The following is a 12710-nucleotide window of genomic DNA, read 5'->3' on the forward strand; positions in this document are numbered from 1 at the left end:
TATAATGTTAATTAAAAATTGATCATGGAATTAGACTTATCGAGCAACGTAAACTACAAATCAATATCCTCTTTGGGATATTAAAATTTATTATATTCAATACACAATAAGAAACAATTATTATTCATTATTCATTTTCTACTCCATTTATTTTGAAATAATCAAACAATAAGACATTAGACTTTACTCACATTTATTCCAATTCTTCCTTTCTCCATTTCTTCTTCGTTTGCACCCTTTCCAAATATGAAAAAAATCCCAAAGAACGATAAACACTTTACCAACAATAAGACATTCCTCCCTCGTGCATCAATCATTCCCTTATATTTAATTAAAAAAAAAAAAGGAAATTCGACACAAAGAGGGGCTCAATACACGCGATGATTTAGCATACGCGAAAGAGTGGCGAAAGTTCTTCAATCGGCCGGTAATCGCGCGATTACGCCGTCGAGCAATATCAGCGAAAGTCCCATGGAAACTTGCCTCTCTTATCGTCACTCGTCGAGAAAAGACGCCGCAATTTAATGTCACTGTTGCTTTCTTCCGGAAGACAGACAACTTCCCTCCACCTCTGTCGCGGTCGACGACGCTCTGGGACGCGGCACAAAGGGGTTGGAATAAGGAGGTAAGGAGGGGATGGGGATGAAGGGAGAGTCGTGGGATGGATTTTTAATTTAGCTAAAATCTCTTCAGTGGTCGAGCGTTCTACTTACGGATGCGTGCTCCCTTGGGGAATATTGTGAATAGAAATTGCATTTAGCATCATCATGATGGGATCAAATTCTTCGACGTGTAGATATTCGTGGATTCGAGTGACGTTTGATTGGATAGATTTTTATTTTATGCAATTTTCTGATATTTACGAAGTGTGAGTGATTTGTAAGCTAATTTTGCAAGTTGGGATATTTAAGAATGCATATGAATGCATTGAATATATATATACATATTCGTGGATTAAGTTTAGAGGCGTAATATATATTTTTTATTTCAATTCGTAATATATTTCATCCTACGTTCATTGACTGCAATATACAATATATAATAAATATTATAGGGTGAAAATGGGGTGGAATTGAAGATGTTAGTAATAACAAGAGTTTCTCATTAACTCGACGCTGATCATTGCACTCTTCCATCGACAAGCTTGTCCACGTTTTTTAATTCGTTTACGCGTATTTTTCATCCCCCTTTTCGCGTTTTCAACCCCTTCAGTTTTATCGTATTGGAACTTTAACTTCCTCGATCGATGAATCAATTAAGAATAATAAAGAAGATTGCGTGGTAAATTAATTATTCGCTTCTGTACCCTTCTGTTCTGTGATCGAGGAGTTTCGAGGTTTTTAAGGGGAATCGTTTATCAAAAGCGGTTTTACGTTAATTGGAGACACAACTTTGCCTTAGATTTGGCAGAATAGCTTTGTAACGTTGTATAATTTGTCTTCCTTCGAGATGAATTAATTTTGGAATTTATAAATAGAAAGTGAGGAAAAAATTTAAAAAAAGATTGAAAAGAAAAATCAGACTTGAGTAAATTTTATATCTTTTTATTTTATTTAATTTGGAAGTATTCGAAGTATGTAAAATAATTATTTTAATCACATTTCAAATTACCATTTTCGATCGTGTGTTATTAAGTAAGTATACAAGAACGATTTTAATTGGAATAGTGAATAATATCGTTATTTTTTTATTTCAGATTCGATGAAAGAAATAATTGTAAAAATAATCCAGCAGAAAGAAATAAGAATTGAAACTAAAAATAAAATATGAAGAAATATCTAAGATATTCCGAATCCATAATTGAATTAATTTCTAAAATATTTCTTGCTTGATATTATTCTGTACATTATATGAATAATTCCTTTCAGAATTTATTATCTTCATAAGTAATTATATTACTTTATAAATATCATACAACAGTCAGAATATCATATCAATTTTTTTTAGAAATTTTTAGTTCTTTATCTGAAAATATTTTTTATTTTTTTATTCTAAATAAAATAAATTAAATATTCTTCGAATTTGGATAAGAGTTATAAATATGAGAATATTATATGATACTGGGACGTTGCAATACTCATATTTAACTTTGCATGGTAGCAAACCTTTAAAAATGATTAACCGAGAAAAATTATCAATTAATTTCCAAAGCTGGAAGCGAAATTAACGCAATCACGATTCGCGACAAATTTTTCGGTAAACTTTCCTCTTCGACTAAGTCTTATTTCAAACTTTTAATTCGAGCCCGTTGCTGCCCGATGAATTTTTCATCCTCGATTTACAGATTCCTTTTCTTTTTTCAACTAATCACCGCCCGGAATGAATATGTGTATAACCCATGAAAGAAAGAAAGAAAAAAAGAAGAAGAACAATTTCCCTCGAATTCTCGATTGAATTTTTAATTTTCCGGTTTCCTCTCACAGGATAGATTCCCTTCTCCTTTCTTCTCCTTCCTTTTTTTAAGCATTTTACATATTCATAGAATAGACATGAGAAATTATTATAAGGTAAGGTCGAGGGAAATAAATATTTTTAGTTTGATACACTTTTAATAAATCTTTATTTGAAATAATAATTACATAATTGGAAACAATATTTCACATATTTCTTTATATTAATATCCAAGTATTTTTATTTAGAATTGAATATAAAATTTTGTATCTTCTCATCAAAAGATTTTCAATCTCAACTTCTTCAATCATCATCAACCTGGCACATCTATCATTGATTTAAACTTCGAGGTTACAATTTCATTATCAGGTAATTGCTGAAATTAAAAATTGAATTAAAAAATAAATATAGTAACTCAAAAGTCCAATAAAAATTCAGCCTACTATAATAATATTCTATTAACAATGAATCAAATCATAACGAATAAATATTAACTATTTATGTCTAACTTAATCTTTTTTTTTTAAATTTTCTAAAATAATATTTTCGAATAGTATTTGTCAACGAGAGTACTTCACATCGTTCGTTCGTATTTTCACTCTTGTCATGAGAACAATACACAGGTCCACGAAAATTTTAAATCGCCTCTGAAATATGGGACGCTCGAAGAGTATTCACGAATACATCATATATTTTCGAAAGATTAAAGGCGATGAGGATGGGCCGCGCACCTGTACTTTCTTTCCACGGTTTTTGTCTCTTTAGCGTGCAAATTACACCGGCTATTTTTTTTAATAGGTCCACGCTTCCTCACGGTTGAATTAATTGCGGCCCACGGACGCTGGTTCGTTAGTGCTGTGGAAAGTAAATTCGTTAAATATCTCGTTCTCGCGGGGTACGTTGTTGCGCCGCCGCAAAATACGGGCATCACCGGTGTATTCTTCGCCCCAGCTTCGTGAAAAAATGTTGGATTAAAGTGTACTGGACGGAAAGACACTCGTGGAAACTTCGTGTCGTGATTATTGCTTCTTTTTTTTTTTCTTTTGATTATTATAGATATCATTAATTTTAATGGCGATAAGAGATGATGATAAATCTTCCCGAATGACGAATGAATTTTTTCCACGTTTGATATTCGAAGAATTAATGTAATTGTTAAATATTGGAGGACTTGAGAAGAAATTTTGAATAAATATTAATTTTTTATTTGAGGTTTTAGAGGAAATTAATTATAGAAAAGTTGATATTATGGTTGGATCGAAGATAAATTATTAATGGATTGTAAAATTTTATTTATATTTTTATCGTTAATTTAACTTTTTATATATCATTGTAAATTCGTTAATATTCACAAACGGTGGTTCAATATTTGCAATGAAATTTTGTTTTCATTAATATTAAACGATGAATTAATTAAAGGTAGGTTTATTACGATCATGATTATACCATCACTTATTAGATAACACGATAATTAATCATACATATGTATTTTGTTAAAACAATTTCAACAGCAATAGCCAGTTAATAATCTCTGTTTTATCAAAAATCATTTAAAAATTGAACTAATGGAAAATATAACATTAATATTGTAACGAATATTTTGAAATTTCATTTTTTATCAAAAAAGAAATGCTATAGAATACTTTAAATAAAAAATACGAATTAGGACATAGATATAACTTATTGAAACAATTATTTCAACATACTTCTTGTTATTTTCTATCGTGGAAAAATTGAACGAATAAATGAAATAAAAATTAAAAAAAAAAGAAAACTAATAATTTAAGATCGTTAAAATCCAGGAAGGAAAAGAAAACAATGGTCGTAGGAGTGAAAGTTTGACAAAATGGAATAAACAAAACGGCGAAAGGAATACGCTCGTACCATGGGCTCAATAAAGATCAATCCAAACAAAGCTCGAAGAGAGTCGGAACAACCGTTCCAGAAAGCGGTTTCGATTTACAACCACTGAACTTCGTGCATCGCTACTAACCGATAAACCAGCGCCGAAACGGCTACGGGACTGCTGTAAATCCACTAAACCATTGTCTCGAATATCGAAGGAAGAGGGAGGCGCGTGGGAGGAAGGAAAGACCGAAACCACGAAGAAACCATCGAAAGTACATAAAACGTCAAACTATTACGAGTGAAAATAATCTTCCATTAACCTTTCATCGTTGACCATTTAAAATTTTGCTCTAACTTAAACGTTAAAGAAAGGATGAAAGGTAATAAAACTTTAATGGTTGATTTCATAGTTTTCAAAGTGATACAGGGTATAAAAATTTATTGGTTCAAAAATGGGATTGAGATGGATGGATTGAAATTAAAAATAGCATAGACGGATGTGTCAACAAGAAATTACAAATTCTTTTTACAATATGTTCAGCTTTAAATGAAATTTATCATTTGTTATCTTAATCTTCATCATGATTAGACTGTAAAAAAAAAAAATTCCAAATTCTACAGGATCTATTTAATGAGTAAATGAAACTTTTATTTATATAAATATGAATTATCATTGAACATCATCATAAACACTTTCAACTAATTGAATTCAACGATATATTCGGTTAATTTTCGTTTTAGAAAGAGCAAATTCTTTTCACAATTTTGAACAACCATCTCGACGCCATTTATCTTATACTAAAAATCTTAATAACCCGGTGGCCAAGTCCAAGTACCTGCCTGCTGGTCGCAAAAATAAAAGACCACCCCCCCGTTTAAGGGAGGAAAGAAAAGGGAAACAACACGGAACGGGGGGCTGCGCGCGTGGCATGATACAAAAACCCCGGCTCATCCCTCTCGGGTAAAGCATTGAGAGCAGCTCATTAAAGCCAGAAGGATCGTATCTATCCGGTCTAATTAAAAGCCACTCAAACACGGGGGAGGGGGAGGGGAGCGATCAACCGCGACGTTTATTGGCGCGAGAGCTCAATCACGAAAGGGTCGACGAGGACGGATGAGCTCGAGTCGCTTCTGGCACGCATCCACGTCTCTTCCCACGTGTCCCATGAGACTTCTTCGACCTTCCATCCTCGACTTGTCTGCGTCACACTTGGATGGAATGGGTGGTGATAAAGAAGAGTGCAAAGAGAATTGGAAAGAAGATAGAAAAAAGAAAAGATTAGTAGAATGATCAGTAATAAAATAAAAAAGAAAGAAGGGATGTAAAAGAGAAGGAGAAGGAGATTGAAAGATAAAAGAAAAGAGGAGTGTATAGCAGAGTGAAAAGTGTGTTAAAGAAAGACAAAGTATTCAGGTAAATTCCTTAAAAGTTATTAAAAATGGAGAAACATAGGGGGAAAAGATAGGGAAGAAGTTTTTTCATTTTCAACTAAAATGCAGATAAATAGTATGTTATCAAGAATATACATATACAAAAAGGAGGAAAGAAATAAAAAGATAAAATTAATGAAAATTAAAAAGGATAAGAAAAAGAAGGAAATGGAATGGAAAAAATATACAATTAGTTTTAAAAAAAGAGCAAAATATACCAAAGTTTATGTAGGATAAATTAAAATGAAAAGATAAGATGGGAAGAGAGAAGGATACAAAAGAATGAAGAATAGATTAGAAGGAAAACGAAAACACAAGGGAGATAGAAAGGCGAGGAATCACTTGTATAATTCATGGTACCACCCTAAGTGGTTAGTGATCCGCGTTTCAGTGCTCCCTGACCCCTCCAGGTTCCAGCAGAGCTTGTACCATAGCTCTACGGCATCTCAATGCTGACCGACCGACAGATTAGCCCCAGGAAATTGCCAAACTTCTCGTCGCTCCGGTGGAAAAGTCGATTCCAAAAGTCGTTCCTCAAGCGGCCAGTTTCAACCCCCGCAGACTTTCTATTTGGTTTCCTCAAGACGGCCAACGATGGGACACCAGAAACTGTCTCTTAAATTAATGCTTCCTGAAACGATCTCTTTTCTTCTAGTTTTTCTTTCTATTACCATTTCCTTTATTCTATTTTCCGTTTTCTATTTTGTTTTTTTCTCCCCTTTTTTTTATTTTTTATATCGATTATAGAAAATATACGAAATATATTTATCGACACTATGATAATTAAATTAAAATATAATAAATTATTTTTTGGTAAATTGAAGATTAATATTTTAATTATATGTTCCAAATTTTTAAATATTTTTAAAATTATTTTATATTATTTGCCAATTTTATTTCATTGAAATACATATAATATAAAACGTGTGAAGAAATATTGAAAATCATTTATTCGATGAAAAATTTAAATTGAATTTTGATTTCGTAAAGATTAAAACTTGCAGATAAAAAAAAATGGTAAAAAAAAAGTTTCTACTACACGAGAAAAGTGAGTTTTAATTAGAGTAGATACAGAAACGGTGATCTTAATGAATGTAGACGAAGATTTTATTGAATATCTTAATGTTTCAGGTAATTGTTTCTCTTTCTTTCTTTTCCCCATCAATTAGTCGGATCGATAAGTCTTTCAATAAATCGTTAAAAGAAGAAATTGAAAAAATCGTTTAGAAGATTATAAATGATAAAATGCAAAATTATTAATTATATAATAATGTAAAATTAATACTTAAAATCAAATGCAAAATTATATGCAAAATCTTTTAATCTTTGCAATTGAAATCAACTATCTTCTATCGAACAAATAAAGAAAATAAAAAGAATATAACATCCTTTCATGAAAAGTTAAGTTAATAATTTTCAATAAAATAATTAATCTCTTTATTTATAGATTATAATAATTTTACTTTTTTACAGTTTACAATCAATCCTTGCTTTCCACAATTTTTATAAATTTTCAAGTCTCGATCAGGGCGTTCCATTCTTATTAAAAAAACGAAATCCAAATCATCGTGCAATTCGGGGCGAGCAAACAATAACGGATTTCGAATTTTGGCGAGTCTATTAAATCGGAAGCTCCATTGTCGTTTCCTCGAAGGCGTCGTGGCTGAGGATCTTATGGAAATATTTTCTCCACCCATCTCGTGAAGATCTTCTTTTTAACGGAGCGCTTCCGCACCCCCTTTAATCGTATTACCGAACGTACAGACATATTTCCATTCCTGGAGCCGCTCAGTGCCAATTGGACCAGCCACGACTTTTCGAAATTTCTTTTTTCTCTCTCTCTCCCTCTGTCGAATTCGCCTTCCTTTCTTTCGTTTTCCCATTCGTCGTCTTACCTCGACTTTAACTTCAGTATTTCGACGAAGAATGAGAGGATTATATTGGCAAGCCTTCCTCGTATTGGCTCTCGTGTTTTCTTAGAATTAAGAATGGAATGTTTATGGTAATTGTTGAATATCGAATTGCGATGCATAAGTGAGGATTTTTCTCTTGTTGAGATGAATAAAAGAAGGGGAAAAATTAAGCGATGGAACGTCGAATTGCGATAATTCTTAATTGCGTTGAGTTTTCTTAATAAGGAAAAAGAAATTTAGAGAAAAAGTGGCAGAAAAAAGATAATAGAATTAAAAATTATTTGAGAGAGAGAGAGAGAGAGAGAGACAAATTCGAAAGATATAATTTTCTATGTGAAAGTCTTTGTGGTATCGTTAAAAAGATTTCAAGAAAATTTAATTTTTCTAATGGAAACTACGTAACATAATTAAAAAATATAATTAGAAACTGGACATAAAAACTGCATGTGCTAAATACAAATTTTTTTGGTTATTCAATTGGTAATTTATGAATTAAATTAATATTGCAGAAATATCAAATATTTAATTTCGTTTTTTTTTTTAGTACTTAAATATTTATACTTCGTTTCATTACGAAAATAATAAAGCTATTTTTTCTTCAAACATTTTTATTTTGTATAAATTGATTTTCATCATATTTAAAAATTATTATTAATAATAAATTATCTTTCACTCGATATAATAAAAAAATTCAATCCCATTCTATAAGAAGATCCAGATTCATAAAATCAAAATCTTGTTCAAAACTAATAATTTCTCGTAGCACGTAGAATTGGTAAGAGGAAACGTCAAACTGAGCAACATTTCCTCTTTAACATGCGCGCATTGAGGGGTGGAACGAACCATGATTCAACCCGAGGCGTATCCAAAGCTAAACAACCAGCCGGTGTTTCCTCGACATGTCGAGTTTCCTATAACACCACGGAATTATGAATCCAAATTCGTTGCGCAAACTCGGTTCGCGTCGAAACAATGCAACTGTACACAAATCTGCCATTCACTGTCAAAGATCTTGATCCACGTGAAGATTTTACCGAATTATTACACAGTTGTTCCATTTTCTTGTTTCTTGTTTTCTCTATTTGTCAAAAATGTAAAACATTATTTGTGAAAGTTGTCAAAGACTTGATAGACAGATTGTTCTGTTATTTGGTTATCACATCTCTTTAAGAAATTGAAATATTTCATATAAGATTTTTAAAAAATTTTTATCAATGTTCTCTTAAAACCAATGAAAGTATTATTATTAAATTATCTATGAATCTGTTAAAAATTATTAATAGTCAATTTTTAATAGATTCATGAATGAAATATACAAAAAAATTTTCAATAAGTTTCAACAAATAAAAATATCCATCACATAATTTACCTTAAAACTCGATTAAACTCTATTAAAATTAGGAAAAAATTAAACCGCTATAACTCGGAAGATAATGACTTTAGGTCAATGAATAAGAGATCATTAGAAGCGTGGAATCTTGCCTTTTAAAACGCTTTTTCATTTATCCCGATACGACTTCCGGTTCCCGAGATATCGTCATGTAAAGAGAAAGGTAATTTTTTAATCGTTTACTATCTGCATCCTTGTCTCTTGTACTCGGACCTCTCGCTCGCTCCTCGTCTCACTGACCAACTCAAACTTCAGACAAGTGGCAGACGCAATTCCTAGAAAAACGTAGTAAGCATTTCCAGGAAATTATGTAGGTCACGGTTTCATTCATAATCCTTGCACTGTCTTAAATGCTATAGACATTTTGACTCTTTATATCTCGGCAATCGTTTGAGATATCTGGATAAAATAAAAAAGGATTTCAATAGCACAGTTTTCTCTATTTTTCCAATAAGTTTCAATGACAAAATTTTCAATTTTTTTTCACGTTTCTTTACGTGAAAATTCAAAGATTTATTTCATTAAATATGATAGTTTCTCATTTTTATATAATATTGTTATATTGTTAACAAAATTGAATATAACATTACTTTCAATCATCTTTCTTATTAAGTTGCAATGCACTAACCAAATTATCATTGCAGCGAATCTTGAAGCCGAAAAGCATACGATCAGGAACGATCGACGAAAATTACAAAACGAAGTAATCGTTAAGGGCTATTACGGGGGATAAAGCGACTCTCGTAGATGGCGCGCGTATCGAAACGTGCACGAGGAATGGCGCAATTATAAGAATTGCCGGTACAAAGAGCAATTCAGACGAGGGCAAAGACGAATAAAATTTCTTCTCTCGCGACGCGAAAAGAAGAAAGGCCGTAAGTTAACGCACGAACGAACGGCTGCGAAATGGGAGTCAAACGATCGTTTGAACTTCGTACGAAACAACAATTATGGGACAGTCAACGTTGTACATTCTCCGTCTAGATATTTCGTTGTTATTCAACATTTTCTCGTTAATTTTTAGTAAATTTTATTATTTATAGATACGTCGCGACTAGTATTGCTCTAATATTATCTACGACATTGTTCTTGGCATTGTTCAATTGAAAAATGTATTCTTATTGAAGCAACGAGCGAATTTTTGTTGACTAATTATCGTCACGATGAGAAAGTAAAAATCAGCAATCAGTTTATTAATTAATTACGTTATATTAATGGAATCTTGCATTGCATCAACAGAATACTTAATTTTATTTTACTGTATTACAAAATAGTTACAAATATAAAATAAATTTACAAATGTATAATACGAAAAAATCGTAAGTATAATAGAATTTCTTTATTTTTTATTTTTAATTTATTGGAAATATATTCGAAGAGAAAATAAAATGAATAAGGAAGAAGAATGAAGGATAGAAGTATTTCAATTTTTTGTTTTGATAATTGAACACTATTTTTTGAACGAAATATATATTTCTCATTTTCTTTTCATTTTTAGTTACAAAATCTTTGATGTGATGTAACAAATTTTCTTCAAAGAAAGTTTCCTACAGTTTATTTGATATTCGAACTTCGGAGTGCATACGTGACGTTAAGTAATCAGAACGTGTATCTTTTAATAGGATATTTTTTAAATTCGAAACAAACAATTATATTTTTGAAAGAGAACGAAATTCCAGAAGATATAAAAAGGTAAGCATTTCAAAATAGAAAACAGAGCACATAATTAAAATAAGATGAAATAATGAAAAAAATAGGAAATAATATTTCCTATCAACATGTCAGAGTAAAAAAGTAAGTATATAAAACAGGTAAGCAAATAAATTTTTTTTTGCAGTTACAAAAGATACATAAAGATACAAAAAGGTAAATGTATAGAAGGTAAGCATAAAATATAATAGTTAGTTATTATAATTAAAATTAAGTAAAATAATGAAAAAATGGAAAATAATATTTTCTACCAATGTATCAACTCAAATATCAAGTAAGTATTAATTTAAAAAATTTTCATGTGTTACTATTCTCCTAATAAAAAATCATAAATCAAGAAAAAAATTTTTATAGACTTTATTAGGAGAACATAAATAAAAGGAGTTTTTATAAAAGTGAATGTTGTTTTTTTAAATGGAACTATACATTTTTAAGACAAGATTGTCCATGCGGATACTGCTTGAAAAAATTTCCATATACTTGGTGGCAATCATTTGACTTTGTTGAATGTATACAATTAACGGCAGCAAAGTGATTTCAATACTCATTCTTATGAGAATCTCATTCAATATCGATTGATGAAAAGAGCTAGAGATGTCAGAGAACAATTAGTGGTCTCGTGCAACGAGACGAGATGGAACTCGGTATCAGGAATTACGGAAACAGTGAATATCCGAAAGGTGAGTACAATAATAAATATCACCATCTTTTTTAAAAATTAATTTGCTTTAATTTTTAAGAATAATATAAAAAAAAATAAAATAAAAGAAACGAACTTAAAGAATTGAATTGATTGAATTTCAGACTATAATATCAGGATATTTCTATCCTATAGCACAATTATAAAAAGGGGGACAATACAAAAGTGTAAAACAATCAGACAGATTCAGTTCATCCTAATACTTTATTATTTTAAGAGCTGCCACGTTGGTTCCCCTGGATTATGAACTGGTTTTTACTACAAAAGAATTTATACGACAGGTGAGTTATTGTAAAATATTTAATAATAATAATAGTATTACAAAATTATTTTCTTTGCAAATAAATTTTTTTAACTAGTTTAAGATAATTATAGTTTATAAATAATTTTATAATTTATCTAATGTAATATTTAATATAATTTTATAGGTAACAGAAATCGAGAGTAAATGGCCATTAGAGATAGCTCTCCAACATTACAAAGCAAAAAAATTGGAGGATTCTACAAATAAAAAAATGCCAAAAATCGCAGGAAGATAGCGTCCCGCTGGAACTAATTAATAACTCAAGTAATTAAATGTATCTAGTTTATATAAAAATAAATTGTACAAATAATCATGATTTTTGTAACAGTAGTTTTTAAGATGTATAAAATAAGATAAGATATTTGTATTTTATAATAATGTACATAACATAATATATACATATATATGTAACCAATTAGTTAAGGATTAAATTATGTATTTTTTTCTTGTAAATATATTTTATTTTAATAAAAATATGAATGAAAAAAAGAACAGTATTCTCATTTCATTTCCTAAACCTAATTCCTTATTCCCTTAAATTTAAATTATGCGTATTTAAATAAAATTAAATAAATTATTAAATAAACTATTTGAAAATATTTAAAAACTTGGAAATTTGGCAAAAAAAGAGGTAAATGAATTTTCAAAAATTTCAAGAATTCTGGGCTTTCGGAAGTTAAAATTCAGGTTTGTATAAAAATTATATGCTCTATCGACTGATGCTATAAAAAACACATGTTATCAGTAAAAAAAACAAATTTGTGCTAAAAAAGCTCCTTATTGGTGAACCTACTAAAAAACTGAGAGCGCCATAATATAGCCCTTTGGAAACCAATCAACTTTTATTTGAAACATTTTTTAATATTCTGAATAATAAGCGAGATATTAAAGAAAAAGTATAAACGTCGAAATTTCGGCGACCGAAGAAAAATTTTTGTCCAAAAAGTCGATTTTGTATTAGGAGAACATGATATGACAGGAGGTCGACCTCCTACAAATTTTTAATTTTTGCTATATCTTTTA

At 30.2% G+C, this 12710-nt stretch overlaps 1 protein-coding gene across 5 annotated transcripts in view; it reads left to right on the forward strand.

Moving 5' to 3' along the window:
- The window catches only part of LOC408715 (lachesin), a 316260-nt gene that overhangs the window by 243196 nt on the left and 60354 nt on the right, over positions 1 to 12710 (forward strand). Inside the window, exons 9-14 of one of the 5 annotated variants that reach the window (XR_408826.3) lie at positions 9618 to 9940; positions 10017 to 10292; positions 10472 to 10665; positions 11119 to 11363; positions 11488 to 11664; positions 11812 to 11891. The exons of 3 other annotated variants lie outside the window; for them this stretch is intronic. Coding sequence is in view for 1 of the 2 variants with exons in the window: in XM_006560724.3 (XP_006560787.1) it covers positions 3190 to 3350 (161 nt within the window). In the remaining variant the exon portion in view is untranslated. Of the gene's footprint in view, positions 1 to 3189; positions 3401 to 9617; positions 9941 to 10016; positions 10293 to 10471; positions 10666 to 11118; positions 11364 to 11487; positions 11665 to 11811; positions 11892 to 12710 lie in introns of those variants that run through there. One more of the 5 variants, XM_006560724.3, reaches the window with a different exon arrangement.

This window comes from Apis mellifera, linkage group LG2, assembly GCF_003254395.2.
Source record: "Apis mellifera strain DH4 linkage group LG2, Amel_HAv3.1, whole genome shotgun sequence".
NCBI classification, from domain to species: Eukaryota; Metazoa; Arthropoda; class Insecta; order Hymenoptera; family Apidae; genus Apis; species Apis mellifera.